At 41.7% G+C, this 15,887-nt stretch overlaps 1 protein-coding gene across 5 annotated transcripts; it reads left to right on the top strand.

Moving 5' to 3' along the window:
• The first annotated feature begins 1,698 nt into the window (after nt 1-1,698).
• On the top strand, nt 1,699-11,331 carry LOC116788562 (alpha-1-antiproteinase 2-like). 5 transcript variants are annotated; one of them, XM_032691514.1, is made up of 6 exons: nt 1,745-1,805; nt 2,293-2,394; nt 6,641-7,306; nt 8,251-8,521; nt 10,325-10,472; nt 11,078-11,331. In XM_032691514.1, exons 3-6 carry the CDS (start codon nt 6,658-6,660, stop codon nt 11,270-11,272), a joined length of 1,263 nt encoding a protein of 420 aa, XP_032547405.1. In that variant the 5' UTR covers nt 1,745-1,805; nt 2,293-2,394; nt 6,641-6,657; the 3' UTR covers nt 11,273-11,331. The 5 variants fall into 5 exon arrangements, with proteins under 5 accessions (XP_032547406.1, XP_032547405.1, XP_032547408.1 ...); XM_032691517.1 differs by having other exon boundaries at nt 1,763-1,805; nt 2,293-2,373; XM_032691515.1 differs by lacking the exon at nt 2,293-2,394 and having other exon boundaries at nt 1,699-1,805.
• Nucleotides 11,332-15,887: the final 4,556 nt, after the last annotated feature.

Below are 15,887 nucleotides of genomic sequence, written 5' to 3'. Positions count from 1 at the left end.
TGGACCAAAACTCGTATTGAACTGCTCTGCTCACCTTTATGCAGGTGAAAGAGGAGAAACAGAGGAGAAGCCAGGAAGGAAAGGATTGGCAGCAGCTTCAACAGCCCAATATGCACAGAACCTTCTATGTTGAACCTACTAGTAGTTTTGCATGTGCAGTCATAATGCCTACCTTTATTCCTAACCCATAGGAAAATCCTACCAAAACATTTATCCCATTATTATAAAGCTTTTCTTTCTGAAAGACTCTTCCTTGAAAGTGTAGTACAAGAAAAGACATTTTCACTACACTGAGGTGCTGGAGCATGTCCAGAGAAGGGAAACAAAACTGGTGAAGGGTCTGGAGCACAAATCTTATGAGGAGCAGCTGAAGGAGCTGGGGGTGTTTAGCCTGGAGAAAATGAGATTCAGAGGGGACGTTATCACTCTACAACTACGTGAAAGAAGATTGTAACAAGGTGAGGCTTCTTCTCCCAAGTAACAAGTGGTAGGAAAAGAGGAAACAGCCTCAAGTTGCTGAGGTAACCAGGAGAGGTTTAGTTTGGGTATTAGGAAAAATTTCCTCATTGAAAGGATTATCGAGCACTGGAACAGGCTGCAGTTATCTAACAGACATGTAGATCTGGCACTTAAGGACATGGTTTAGTGGTGGACTAGGCAGTGCTGGGTTAATGGTTGGACTTAGAGATCTTAGATGTATTTTCCAACCTAAATGATTCTATGATCCTACTAAGTATAGCACCTTTTCTCCTTGAATTGCCTATCTCTCAAGGGAACGCTCCTCCTTGGTGGAAGGCATTCACCAGGGCACTGACCTGTGAGTTTTTCCAGTCCATACCCACATTAGCACAACCCCTGTGGTTGCCCCTCCGTGGGTGCTGCAGGAGCACCCTTACAGGGGGATCATGTAAAACACAGGTGGTCTGACCACATGGGTCCAGCTCTGTGTGAAAGCATGCTCTGGTGCACTGGCCTGCCACTTCCTTGCCTGTCCTTTGGCAGTGTCTGTGCCTTGTGCCAGCTCACACTTGTGGAGCACAACACAGCAGTTTGTCCTTCAACCAATTGCTACATGAGGTAAAGAGTGACCCCAGTCTGGCTGAGGTGGGCTGGGTACCATGGGCTCCTGAATGCCCATCTCTGCCTTCATGCTGCCATCCCTGCAGTAACCCCTAGCCACTACAAACATCAGTTTGTATTTTAATATAACTATTAGAGATGTCCCCAGAAATTGGCCCTTATTAATGGCAGTGTAGATAATTAAGAAATAGTGTATCATTTTAAACAAATATGCCAAAGAAAAGCAATTAAAAGTCTGGTGTAGAGGAAGTAAAATATTTCTGAGCAAAATACTAACTTGAGATCTGGCTGCAACATTCATCCAGCTTTCTTTTCCTTAGGCTCCTGTCTAGTATTATATATATGTTTAATTTTACTCACTTCAGTACTTCTACTATATGAACTCATGCAGTTTACAGAAGTTAATGATGCATGTGAAGTATTTGGTAGAGTGAGTAGTATCTGGATTCCCAGCAGGAGGATGTGTAGAAATGCAGGACGACTCTCATGACTGTTCAAAGCAAAGGCAGGGTTTGGCCATGCATATACAGCAAAAATCAGGTGCCTGCCCCCAAAAATTGTCTTCACTGTTTACTCTGCACCATTCCTAAAGTAGTAACACTTGTCTGCCCTGGTTAATGTTTTCTAGAGAACGCTTTGCTTTCATAATGCTATTTAACAGTATAAATAAGAGAGGGAGCTGTGGGATAGTCCTGGTGAAGACAGCAGAATCCTTTGAAGCTGCTGTAAGTAGTGATTTTTTGCTTCCTATAGAGACTTCAGAAGTGTCTCCTCTTGTTGCAGGCAGTTGATTTTAAATCTTTTCATCTTAAATTGAAATCTGTCCTAGATAAAGAGGCTTTTATTGGGTCAACTGGATATAAAGGACATAGGCATCACAACTGAGGCAATGAGTTGCCTACACTTTGTCAGGTGGCTGACAGAAGGAGTAAAAATCTAAAAACCAGAGCAGGGTATCTAGTTGCCTTGCAGGACAGCAAGGTGATCTCTGGACTCAAGAAATCCTAAAAGTGGGACTTTCCCTGATGTACCCCCTGCTAGAAGAAATAGGCTCTGCTACAATAAAAGCCTGAGGATGGGTGATTAGAGCTTTTTTTTTTTTTTAATGTATTAGTGATTCTTTTTAAGTAATTCTGCTGATTTTTGTATTGAAGGTCTACAAGAAATACCTTGCTTAGGGAGTGGTATATCTATTATCTGCTTCCCTTTCAGACGAGACATTATTGCACTAATCATCAGATTACAGGACTGTTGAGAGGGAAGGAGAGAAAACGGTGAATTTCACGTGCTCAGGGGAGTGAAGATCACAGTGAGGTCAACACGCTCAATGAACCAGAGAATGGGCTGTGGTCAGGTGTACACTGGAAAGTAGAAACTGGGAACATGGTCTGATCTGTTCTTGCAGAGAGAAGAAAATCTCTGCTGTCTCACCTGACTTCCCTAACCACTGCACTCATTCTTTTTTATCTACTTTTTCATCCTCTGGCCTCAGTAATGCTTCATCTCTGAGTGTGTGCAGTAACTCAGGTTCAACAGTAAATACACATGGTGGCCTGGTAGAACAGTGAGAGCTCATGTTCACCTGTTTCCAGGTAAAAGGAGGCCTAGAAGTGGGTGATGCCACTCTCTGGATGAGCTCCACAATGCTAAACTGGCTTACAGAAGATAGAAGAAACAGAAAACAGCTCTGTGAATAGTCACATACATTTCTAGAGGATAATGTAAACTTGGCTTCCAAGTTTCTGCTGTGAAAGGAATTACTTTTAATTCCTTTAAATAAATACAGTGGTTAGCTTCTGTGAAGAATCCAATGCCCTTGGCTTGTGTTTTCAACCTTTTAGGGGCCTCAGGCATAGAGGCATCAAAACTCTGAATGACAAGAGAAGTAAATGTCTAGATGATCAGTCTGGAAAAGGCCCTGATCACGTCCAGGTGCATATAATGAAGTATGCAGAGAGCTTTCTGGCCAGCCAGGAAAACAGATGAGTTTGTTGTGCTGTTTGAGTAGCTAGTCCTACAGCAGGATCCTGAGGTCATGTTCTCACACACAAATATGGCTAGTCAAGTCTTTCTTTTGTGGTTTTTTTTTTGTATGCTTGGGTGATTTTTTTTATATGTTTCTGAGTAGCTGATATTAGTTCAGCAGACCCCACTGATGGTGGTAGTGGTGGTGCTGTGTCTTGATATGCCTGGTGCTCCCATAGTGCAGCTTTCAGGAAACAAATTTCTCAGATTTCCTCATTCAGAAACAATTAGGAGGGTAGCAGCACCATCTGGCGAGCAAACAGCTTTTCTATTTCATGCCTGCATATGTCTTTGAGTAATGCAAGTTTTCATGTTGACTGAAATGAGATTATCAGGAGTATGGGAGAAGTATGGGATGAATATTCATCTACTGGAATATTACGTGGGACTCTAAAGGCAGAAAGTTGCCTTCAAAATTGTCTCTCCAAATCATAGAGATAAAATCAGCCCCCAAACGGATAAATTAGCTATATCCACAAAGAAGCAAGTTCTGTCAGTCAGAAAACTCAGTCCAGCTCACTTCCAGGTTTTCTGGTGGAATTATTCTAGGGTAGCTTCAGCTAATCCCAGTGTTCTCCATTTTCTTGCTGAGTTGCATGGTAGGGAAGATCCTGTGAGAGGGAAGAGGTAATATACTCAGCAAGTGTTATCACCAAGTCTACTACAGATAAATTGCTGAAAACACTGTCCTCCTAGCGTTGGCATGCGCTTGTGTCATAATCTGGTTCGATTGAAAGCTCTTTTTTAAGCAAGATATTCTTGAATACCACAAATGTATTGTTATTTTAACACACACAAAGAGAAGAGGCAGAGGTAAATGTGTTTTTTCCAGGTTATTCAACAAGTCAGTGTAGATTTGGATTTCGAATTGAAGTGCTTTTCACTTCTACTGCCATGTTGATGGACTAACTGTTTTTTCTGGAGATTATATGAGTGAAGGTCTTAAAATAGGGAGCTTTCTGCAAACTTAGCTCCTTCAGGAAATTTCTTAAGAGCTTTATAGCTCGTGTTCTCAGTTCTTTGCATTTTAATAAATCATTAGCAAGTATGCTTCGTAGGAAAATCCCTCAATCATTAAGGCCACGTGAGAATCTGCAGCTTCTGTTTTATGCTGAAAGGGTCTCTGTTGTCAGTTTGTCACTGGTTGATCACTTGTTAACCTAGAAGCCACAATAATATCATATTAAATACTAAGTATCGAGTATGAAGTATTGAGTATGAAGTTACAATCCCCAATGATATTATGAAGGCTTAGATGATGGAAATTTTATTATAAAAGTACCTTTATGTTTCAAAGAAGGGACTAATGGAGTGGGCCATTTGTATCTTCAAGGCTTAAACAACAAAAAAAGACCTCTACAAACTGCAGCTGCCAAGTCTCTTGTAATCTTATGCTTTTAAAACCAAACATTATCAAGATTTTTGTGAGGGCTGACTCATGATTCTTGACTGTTTGTGATTGGCCAGTACTGAGTAACAGATGGATGATTCAGATTCAGATTGTATTTAATTATCTGTGAATTCAGAGCTGTAATAAAAGGAAATTAATTCCATGAAAGTACATAAACTAACCACAAAATGTGAACATGTCATAACTACATAGAGAAAAAATATCAGGATAGGGAAAATACCCTTCAGAAAATGGTAACCAATTTTTTAGAGAACCCTTACAGCAAACCCATGCTATATCCACTAGCCACAGTTTTGAGGTCAAGTCAGTTAAATACCCTGTCTACTCTGCATTCCAAATAAACAGAAATTGGCATTTTTAGGTGTACATAGAAAAGCCCATCTATCTGCTATATTTTGTAATAAATATTGAATGTGATGAGATAGGGAACAGGTAGAAACTTATGTTTAAAATAAAATGTTTCAATTTTTGGTATTCATGTTATTCTTCATAAATTATGACTGCAGCTGAGTAAATAGTTCATAGTAAATAATTTAACCAGAGACAAGTTCTGAACCAGCCTGCTGGATATGTGGAAATAGATTAAGCTTGGCTCTGATGCTTTTGTCTGGGAGCTGATTTCTTTTCAAAGTCTGACTAATATATTGGCTCACTGATAGCGGTTTTAAATATTCAGAACTGGACCTCTTATGCTGAGTTACAAGTAACTGGATATATTGAGAAGTATCATTTCAATGTCAAAGTCAGGGGAGACCAAACTATAATTTAAAACTACCTTGTACAGTAATTGAAAATGAAGTTACCAAGAACCCTTATAGTTCTTACACTTGTCAGTAGCACTGTAGGTGTTATTGCAAATAGGCCTGTTTTTTAGAATTACTTATAACAAACATGTAAATGTTTGAATATTTGATTATAGCTTGAAAATGTTTTGTTATTCTTATAAGTCTAACTGTAAGTGGATATTCAACTACAAATATAATTTTCTCCCTCTGATGTTATAGATAAAGCTAGACTGTAAGCATAGCACTTTCTGACAACAGAAAGTCTCTCAAGTTGAATCATGCCAGAGATGAAAGGTGCTATTGCTGTAATATATCTCTCCTTGCACAATTTTAGCAAATATGGCTCATTATCTCCCCAAATCCTTTGCAACGTTTTCACCATTTCTTTGCCCTACATTCCTACTCTGAAATGAGGTCTGTTGGGACAATCATATTCCTATTTCCAAAGTTCCTTTGTAAGAGCTTATACAGTGCAGGGTATCAGCTCTGCAATGAAATGTAGCTATGACAGCCAAGTGTAACACATTGATAAACATATTACCCTTCTACCAGTAGAGCATCTGATAAAAATAAGGCCTTGTTCTTTGTTAATGATATTGACTGCTTCTGGTGAGCTGAAAATGAACCCACTCAAATGATTTTGTTGGTCTATGAAAAGACAGCACTTTGTTTCAGGTTCTTATTTAAAGCATTACATTATTTCTATTCTGGAAAAAAACCCAAACACCTGTTCCTTAGAGAGGTAGGGGTTTATATTTGGTTGCTACTGAAGAACAGCAACTACTAATTTGTCCTTTCTTGAAATAGGGTGCATTATCAATCCGACCAAAATTTTATTTAAAGATATCCTTCCTGCCTGTTTGCTCAAATGCTGTTTGTATGTAGCTACTAATTGCTACTCACTTGCATGAATTTCCTCTTTCTCCTTTTACTCATAGAACATCCAGACTTCTTCTGTGATGAGCTTTCCAGAAATTATTTAGACCATTAGTGTCAAAAGCACAGTGGTACTGCAGTCTTCTAGTGATTATCCATGGTGTGTTTTCTGGTGGGATATGCTCCATTCTTCAGCCTGCTGAGGGTGCTGTGTATTCAACTGATCCATGCTGAATTTTGCCTTTGCAGGTATTTAGGGTGAGGGTGGCAGAAAGAGTTGGCAGAGACTTGCCCAGAGGCCTGGGAAAATAATAAAAAAAAAAATCTGGCAAGAATTGGAGAACATGGAAACTGAGGACAAAAGAAAGAGATACAATTTTTTATTCAGTGGTAATGACAGAATAACTATTTCTACCTAATTAATTTACTTACCTTAGAAATATCTTCTCCTTTTTTTTCATAGGATTTTAATACAAGAAGATGAAGAACTCATTCTACCTAAGTTTACTACTGGCTGGGTTTCATGCTGTTGCCTATAGTCAGCTCCCACCCAGTCACCACAATGGACATGATCCAAACGATCCTGAACACCACATGCATCATGGAGGTGAAGCAATTGCTTGCCTCAAACTTGTGCCAAATAATGCTGACTTTGCATTCCAGTTTTTTAAAGAGGTTACACTGGAGGCACCTAATAAGAACATTTTCTTCTCTCCTGTAAGCATCTCCAGTGCCTTTGCAATGCTGGCCCTAGGGGCTAAATCAGCCACTCAGACCCAGATCCTGGAAGGACTTGCCTTTAACCTTACAGAGATTCAGGAGAAAGAGATACATGAAGGCTTCCACAACCTAATTCATATGCTGAGCCATCCTGAGGGTGGGGTCCAGCTCAACATGGGGAATGCCATCTTTGTAACAGAGAAGCTGAAACCTCTAAAAAAGTTTTTAGATGATGCCAAAGCTCTGTATCAGCTGGAGGCTTTTACCACTGACTTTAACAATCCCTCGGAAGCTGAAAAGCAGATCAATGATTATATAGAGAGGAAGACACACGGCAAAATTACTAATTTGGTCAAGGACATGGATCCACAGACTGTAATGCTTCTGGCTAGCTTTGTTTTCTTTAAAGGTAAGCACTCCAGGGTTCGCATTCACATGATTCATTCTTACCAACAGCCCTAATGTCAGCTGCCTCATTTCAAAGCTGGTCTGGGGAGAATTTCAAATGATCTTTGCTGGGCCAGAAGATCCCCTCATGGCATAGTGGAGGCGGTGGAGAGGTGGCAGGATCCTGCTTGGCATGGGGAGGGAGCTGTGGGCCACACAGGCTTGGTTGTCTTTGTGACAGCTCCAGGACCTCTGCTCCGAGCCACAGCTGCCCGTGTGTTCAGCTTGAGCGCGTGTTCCTGGGTTTAACCCTAACTCCTATTGCCCTATTTCTTCTAATTTTCAGTAAAGGCACTGAGAGTCATACATGACCTGATCTTTTTAATACCTCTTTTTAAAAGTATGCATGATTCAATGGCCTAATTTACTACCTACTCCTTTTTTTCCCCTGTCAGAGTCCTTTATATATACACTAATATTTATATATGGAAAAAGCTGGTAATGAATAGGGAAGAACATTTTAAGGAATAAAGTGGAAACACTGTGCATTTCTAATGTGGGTTAGATGATGTGCTCTTAAGCCTGATATAACACATCTACAAATTGAGGCTTATTGTTAAAGTCGATAGAAATTAAATGCATGCAGTATATGAGTACATAGATTATGTTTACAGAAAGACCACTTAGATCACCTGAACAGAAAAGCAGTGGTAGACACAAAGAAAATGCCTAATTATTTCATTACTGGCACCTGAAACATAAAGTGAAACTGGAATCCAATGCACTCTTTTGACCAGGTAAAAAGATTCTTGCCTTACTGTGATATACATTTTAAAGTGTTATGTTTGAAACTTCTGCATTTAACACATGGAGGAATAGGTGAATATTATTATGAGCTATATAAAATTTAATCTATGATGGGATAGAACATGGGATATTCAGTTAAATTCTCCTTCTTTGTATCAGGCAACTGGGAAAAGCCTTTTAAACCAGAGCATACCGAAGAAAGGGAGTTCTTTGTGGATGCTGAAACTACTGTGAAAGTCCCTATGATGTACCAAACGGGCAGATTTGACTTCTATTTTGATGAGGAGCTGTCATGCACTGTGGTACGGCTGCATTATAATGGGAGTGCTACTGCATTTCTGGTTCTGCCAGCAAAAGGGAAAATGAAGCAGTTAGAGCAAACTCTGGACAAGGAAACCATCCAGAAATGGTCAGATCATCTCTTCCAGAGGTAATCTCCTGCCAGTCAGCTGCAGTGGCACCTATATTTATAGTATTTTACTCTTTTGGGAATGCAAAGACTATGAACTTGGTGATTCTGGGAAGCGAGTGGGTTATTTTTGGCTTGTGTGCCCTACCTGTAAAAATCTTGCAGCTGGTTTGTATTTAACTATTCTTTTGTTGATGCTTGAGTGATTTGCTGCTCTCTTAACCAGACTATCCTGATGGGCTTCCAGGAGTTCCGAATAGCAAGCCTAGATTGGTGTTTCTAAAATACTCCATCAAGTCAGTGGAATGGTGGCAATTTTAAGGCAAATCTTCTATACCAAGATTTCAACTAATGTGTTTTACCTCTCATATATCACTGATACACCATGATTCAGACCCATGTCTAAACCTCAAATGAACCATAACTTTTACAGTTCATACTATTGCATCCATACATAATACATCCTACACAAACATCTTCCTTACAGAAACCCTTGCATCACTCAGCAGCTGTTAGAACGGGCAAGTGATTAATTGTGAATGTCCCGATTTTCTGGCATTTTGTTTTGAAACTATAAAAATCTAATGAGGTTCAGTTAGCTTCAACCATTGACACTAACATCAGCTAACATGTTTTACAACCTTGTTTGTCTGGGAGAGAAGAGATCTTAGCAACAGCAGATGAGTAATATCAGGTTAATACATGCTTAATTTACCAAGCTCTGCCCTGATTCACAACTAATAAGGCTGTGCAGTTCACACCCATGTATCTCAGTGCATCATCATAGAAATACCAGCACAGTTAGTAAAAACATAATGGGTAGCAAATTGGATATAAGCTAATAATGTGATACCTCAAATATCAAAAATAAAAATGTGTCATTCTCAGCTGCAATACCAGGATAATCCTTCTCTAAATTAATTTGTGGTGCACGTTCATTCGAGATAAACACAGGAATAAGTTCTGCATGGGAGAAACTGTGAAAACCAAACGGCAATTTCCGTTCTACTGTTGAGGCCAGTGCTAGAGGTCCCATCCTCTTCTAATGCACTGGGCAGTATCACACAAAGGCTACAGCAGTGCAGTTTGGATCCTGTCTATTTTGCTATTCAACACAAGCTGCCTCTGGGCAAGACAGCAAAAGACTTGAACTACCTAAAGGGTAATCACTGCTGCAGGTGACTTGGATGCTCTGAGCATCCCTGAACAGTCCGTGAAAAGAAATCCAGCAGAAAGCATACTAAGCAGGAGCTGTCTACAAACAGCTCACAGTCAAAGACAAACTTGATCATGGCCAGTCCACAGGAGGACATGACCATGTCCAATTAGAGGACATGGCATCCAAAAATGCAGACAGCAGGGCCAAGACCTTTCCTGAGCCATGCTGAATGCCACAGTTATGCCAAAAATACTTCTTTGCTTTGAAGTGCTGGGGTTTGCCACACTTCTCCCCAAGCAGACTTTGTCAGGACTTAACTTCAGCTCTCCGCCTTCTTGGGCGACATGAGCTATCACCTCAGCCCTCATCTTCTCTGCCTGTAAAGCAGGGGCCTTGTTACTGTCCTACTTAGCAGAGTGCTCTCCGATTTCCTAAAGCAAAATACCAGATAAATACTATTATGATTACTATTATTATTATGATTAAGAATGATAGTGCTTCTATCAGCATGAAAAGCAACAGCAATTGAATTAGTGCCCACTGTACATTCAGGGTCCAAATCCCTGGGGTTTGACACTCATGGGAATTGCACAGCTTTCTCACCATCATTTATATTGGTGAAAAATCCTTCTCACCACCCACTATGTTTCTCTTCTACCTAACAGCTTTATGGATCTCTACTTCCCCAAATTTTCTATTTCTGGGAGCTATGAAATAAGTAACACCCTTAGGAAGATGGGAATTGTGGATGTGTTCACCAACCAGGCAGATCTCTCTGGCATCACTGGCACCCCAGAGCTGAAGGTTTCCAAAGTAAGTCTGTGGCTGTTGGCCCTCTCCCTTTCTTTCACAAACACGGAGGAAACCCCCTCAGTGACAGCATCCTGAAACACCAGCTAAATACAGCTCCCAGCTTCCCAACTTGCCTGCAACAGGGCTCACTTAGGCCTCAGCCCACAAGCTTACAAGAGGAGTTTGGTCCCTGGTGACACTGGAGGTCAGATTAGATTGCTGCATGTCTGTTTTTTCGAAGACTGGTATTGGCCAAGATTTTTTGGACAGTAACTAAAACTTGAGAGGAATATCAACCCCTGGCTCCTTGACGGGAACCACTAATGCTTCCAGGCACACCACAGCCTGTCCTCCCCACCTTGGAGACTCAGTTTTGGAGGTGCAGACAAACACTAACAGGTGGAGCCTCCATCCTTCATCCAATCTTTTGGACTTTTTTTTTTAGGGGATTTATGTTGCTCCATCCTGGTCCTCATTAAAGCAGCCATGACTACAACAATACAGCTCTTCTGCCTCTACTCACTCCTCAGTAGATGTCTCAAAGTAGGGCTGCTTTAAAAGGAGGCTGATTCATCCTTCAGGTGGCTGTTGACTGCCCAGAATGACTGTATTTTCTTTTTTCCTAGGTTGTTCATGAGGCTTCTCTGGATGTTGATGAGAGAGGTACTGAGGCAGCAGCAGCAACTGCTGCTGAAATAATGACAGTGTCTCTTCCTCCTACCATTGAATTCAACCATCCCTTCCTCATGCTGATTTTTGACAGAGATACAAACAGTACACTCTTCATAGGAAAAATAGTTAACCCAACTATCACTAGCTGAAGTGAAATATGACTTTTGTTTGCTATTACCAATTAAAGATGTGAAAATGCATGACATGATTCATTTCCATTTGTACCAGAGTGTATATTGTTCTTTTTCAGCAACAGTTTTCATTTTTATGCCATCGTCAAAAACTATTGGTACTGACCATGACAATTGCTGAAGAAGAAGGAAGGAAAATGTTTTAAATTCAGCTAGTAAATAATGCCTTTTTTACTTCACTGAAGGTCAAGGAAAGACCCAAGATTTGCCAGCATTCAGAGAGAAACATACATATTTCAATGGAAGACTCCTGCTTAGTATGTGATTGTCAGCCAGAATAGCAGACAAAATTATAAACATTTTTGCAAATAAAGCAGAAGTGGCTGTAATTTACCACATGTAAGCAAACAAGAGATGGGAATAGTTGGATCAATATTACAGGATCACAGGAAAAGGAAGCTTCTAATGGAGACAGCACTGGGAATGTGAAAAGCTGCTTTCACCAAAAATTCTGCTTTCTGCCCCAGAACTATTTTATCATTCTTAGTATTAATCTAGTAACAAATCTTCCTGAGTTTCTTGAAGCTCAAAGCAGAACAGGAGGATCAAATTCTGCTCTTGAACCTAAAGATTTTCAACCATGTATTGCCAATTTGACAGACTTAGATGGAGTAGCTTGCTTTTCATACATGTATCCATCAGTGGTGAGAAGGAGGATGTAGATGAATGGGAAAGTGAGGTATTTGGATGGCAATTACCCAAGCTGAGTTTTGTGGAAAACCTATAATGGGGCTCTAAAAAATGGTAGATGTTTCAAATACTGTCCTTTTACAGCCAAAAAAGTAGGTAGGGAGCACTCAATAAGCACATCACCTGACTCATGGAGCGGTGACAGGCACCTAGGTAGATCACAGGGCAGCTTGAAGGCTGGCTGGTAACCATTTTCAATGGGCCTACCTTGGCAGCAGGTACCAGAAAGAGTACAATTGCCCCTTCTTTACCTAAAGTTGTGGAGTTTGGAAAGAGATGAAATGGTGTCCTGGCATTGGGAATGGCACTGGGAGCAGTCAAATGGCTTGGGAAGCTAACATAGCCAAAGCAAGGACTTGTGTGCCCTCTGTGAAATTAAGAGCAAGTGTGATTTTATTAGTCTGCTGCAAAGCACTGTCTCCCCTATTGCAATCAAAAGGAAAGCCCCCTTTCTGCTCTTGTTCCTCGTAAATACCCCCTGTTAACTCTCATACACAGTGCTTGATGGTGTTTTTTGGCTAAACAGACAGTACATTTCTGGTGCCTTCTGGAACTCTCCTCCATTTGTTTGGGTGGCTTTGTGGCCCAATGCCCAAAAGCGGCAAATAACAAGGCACCCTACCTGTGGAGGATTCTTGTCTCCCTGACATATAACTGCAGGGTACAGCCTCAATGGGATCAGTCTCAGCTGTTATCACAGCTACTGTTAACTGCTGTTAAGGAATGGGCATTCAGCAAAGCAACAGTGAAACCTTCAGGGAGGAGAGAGCTCAGAGGTGAGATCTTCAACTATGTATTGAATTCCCTAGAGTTGAAAAACTGACATAATTGATTTTAGTAGAGCGATTCTCAGTTTACATCAAGAGATGATGAAGGAACAGAGGCTGCAAATGCACCTGTACAAGACTAAATATTGCTCTCTCCCTTGTAAACCACTTTGCAGTGGATGAAGACATAAACACAGAAATACAGCATAGTAGGAGGAAAGTTGTCCCCATGTGGTTCTGGGAGAGATGTGAAGACAAAGAGAATCTCTCACATCAGCTAAATCAGCTTTTGCAGGCTGTTAATCCATAACTCTGGAAGGGGATTCCTTCCTTTCCTACCCTTAGTACCTGTGCTCTCACAGACATGTGCCCCCTTCAGAAGCAGGATGCAGGAATTCTGTTTTCCTCACATATTCCAGGAAAAAGAGCCCACAGGGTAGTAGGAGGGACATACAGGAGCAGACAGGCTGCTGCAAAGAACCAGCACTCCACAGATTGTGCTTCTGCTCTCACTGCATCTCCTGTATGATTTGTGTTTGTGAAATGTGTTGGGGAGGATACAGGGACAGTGAGTGGTGTGGTATTATGTGCGCCAGCCATGGGAGAACAGAGTGGTGGTGATGAGGGGAGTCTACCATTCCCACAGGGGATTTCCTGTCAATGTCAAGATCAGTGTCCAGGAGCCGTCTGCCAGACTTGTTTCATCAGGCAATAGCTCCTGGTGTACTGACATCATGCTGTGATTTTCCACTGTAGGATTTGCCAGAGACAGTGTTAAGAAGAGGCAGGCGCCACACTTAGCACAAAAGAGCAGCAGACAGCTTGCTCCCTGCCTACATCCATGCTGTGCTGTGCTGTTTGTTATGTGGCCCATTCTCATCTCTCCCCCCCATCCACCAAGTCCTACTCTCCTAATCCTGCTCTTGTTGCTGCAAGTAACAAAAGAGGTTTTCCCTATTACACTCACTCTTCTCGTTTCCTCTCTGCACCAGCTCTTTTTCACAGCCTCCCACTCTCCCTCCCGCAGACTAACATTTTATGCCTCCCACCTGATGGCACCATTTGTTCACGCAGGAGGTGAACGCTGCCGGCTCAGCTGTGGCGCCTTCTCCACCGGCAAGTCCTCCTCTTTTTCCCTAAAAATGGGAGGCGTGAGGCAATGGGGCTCCCTGCCTTCAACAAACCACCTTGAGCAGAGCCAGAAAGGCTGGGCAGAAAGACAGGGCTTCAGGTCACTGTGCTATTGCTATTTGGTGCGATGGGCAATTGGGGATACAAATAAGCCAGAGATGCATCTTGGGAGCAATTAACTACCAGGTTCATTAGCCATTGACACAGCTGACACAACTACAGAGTGTGAGGATGGAACTTACAGCTGTGCTGGTAGTGATCCCAGGTTTGGGTAACCTGTTTGTCTCCTGGCCAGATGCCAAGCTCTGTTTCACTGATTGCACTAGGGCCATTAATGCCATTGGCTGTAGCCCAGCAGCCTCCAAGTCCTCCAAGTACCACATCCCAAGACTGCAACAGCCTCCTGGGCTCACACACTGTTTGTGGAAGGAGGCATTTTGGGGTTTTGTTCTTTTCTCACCATTATCCAAGGCTGTACCTGGAGGAGGAGAACCGAAAGTCTCCCCATTTCCCACCCCGCATCCCTTAGCCCCCCTACAAAGATGAGTCAGTGAAGAAACTCACACTTCAGGCAGGTGTGATCTGATAGCTCTTGCTTAGCAGGAAGAAAGACATGGGTCAGTGTAATCTCTAACTTTGCAAATGCAGCAGTCTTGTTGTTGCTTATAGCACAGTGACCTGCTTTGCGTCAAACTAACAGCACAGGCCTTGGGTCTCTGCACTTTTCAGGCTTTGCTTGAACCTGTCCTCACCTGCCTGGAGTTTTGTTTTAGCTTCTTTGTCTGTAACAGTAATTATCCAGCAATCAGGTGCTATTATCTAATTTGCTTAAATTTTTCCATACCTTCATATGATTGTATGGTATAACATTTACATATCAATACACATACAGATGTATCTGTTAACCAGGAGATATTAAGAACACGTAATTGTTCTTCATTGAATGGTGTATGGCCATAGAATGAAAAGTGAAGGAGTACAGACATGGTGGGATGATAGCAGGGGACTGAAGAATACAGGCGCAGGATGACACCGAACGCCTTAGAGCTATAACATCTCACCAGTGCTCGGTTACTGGTCATCAAAGGATTGCAGACTTGGGAGCTGAGTGAAACCAGTTTAGGGCATAACTAGGAGAATGGAGATCGAGAACACAGTGTATATGTAAAACACAGCACAGGTAGTAAGTTCAGGTGCACTGTGAACCTGTGAACAAATGAAGGAAAAGCAATGGGAAGAGCATGCGAGCAAATGTGTAACAATGATCCCAAACAGACCCCAGAGCACAGAGATTGCATCCACCACCCTTGCACTCCTCCCAGTAAGGATGCAGTATGTGGCCATCAACCTGAGGAAGGAGTGGGGCAGAGAAAGGGTGAGCCTAAAACAAGGGAACGGGGAAGGTACTAAAGAGTTTGTTTGTATAAATTTTAGCTATGCATAATCTGAACAGTAAGTCTTAGTATTGTGATCAGGCTATTGATTCTTGGGTAAAACTGTTAAGGTTTTAAATACATTACTGAAAAATTCTCATCTTTGCATACAAGGCATGTTTTTCCATCATAACAAGATTTTCAGTGTATGGTGGGTATCCAAGCCACCTACTTGGATGCAAAATAATTGTTATTATCAGTGAGTCCCCTATACACCTTGATAGAGCCAAAGGACCAAACAGCCCTATGTTTTTCTTGCTTCCTATACGCAATATGAAAATACCTCATAGAGTGCAAGATAACACAGCACTCTGGCTACAGGAGGATGTTCCCAGAGGTTACTGAGAAGGAAAGGGGGGCAGAAACTCATGAAATATATGAGACTCACATGTAGCCACATGCTGGGTCCAGAAAGGAAATGGTAAAGCTTCCCTGGATGTCAGCTTTTGAGGTATTTGGAGCAGAAATATATCATGGGTATACTCTAAAAGCAGGTTTTTAGCACAAGATCAGCTTGACAGGGTGATACCAGAGGTCCCTTCTCCCAGTGCC

Source organism: Chiroxiphia lanceolata, chromosome 6 (assembly GCF_009829145.1).
Source record: "Chiroxiphia lanceolata isolate bChiLan1 chromosome 6, bChiLan1.pri, whole genome shotgun sequence".
NCBI lineage: Eukaryota > Metazoa > Chordata > Aves > Passeriformes > Pipridae > Chiroxiphia > Chiroxiphia lanceolata.
Note: the sequence above shows the minus strand (reverse complement) of the source record. Positions and strands in the feature narration are given on the sequence as shown.

What these genes read in the sequence shown, in the direction of transcription:
- LOC116788562 (XM_032691515.1), top strand. Translation starts at nt 6,658, where the DNA reads ATGAAGAACTCATTCTACCTAAGTTTACTACTGGCTGGGTTTCATGCT. An exon ending in TCAGATCATCTCTTCCAGAG is followed by an intron (nt 8,522 to 10,324) that starts GTAATCTCCTGC and finishes TCTACCTAACAG; the next exon opens with CTTTATGGATCTCTACTTCC. An exon ending in CAGAGCTGAAGGTTTCCAAA is followed by an intron (nt 10,473 to 11,077) that starts GTAAGTCTGTGG and finishes CTTTTTTCCTAG; the next exon opens with GTTGTTCATGAGGCTTCTCT.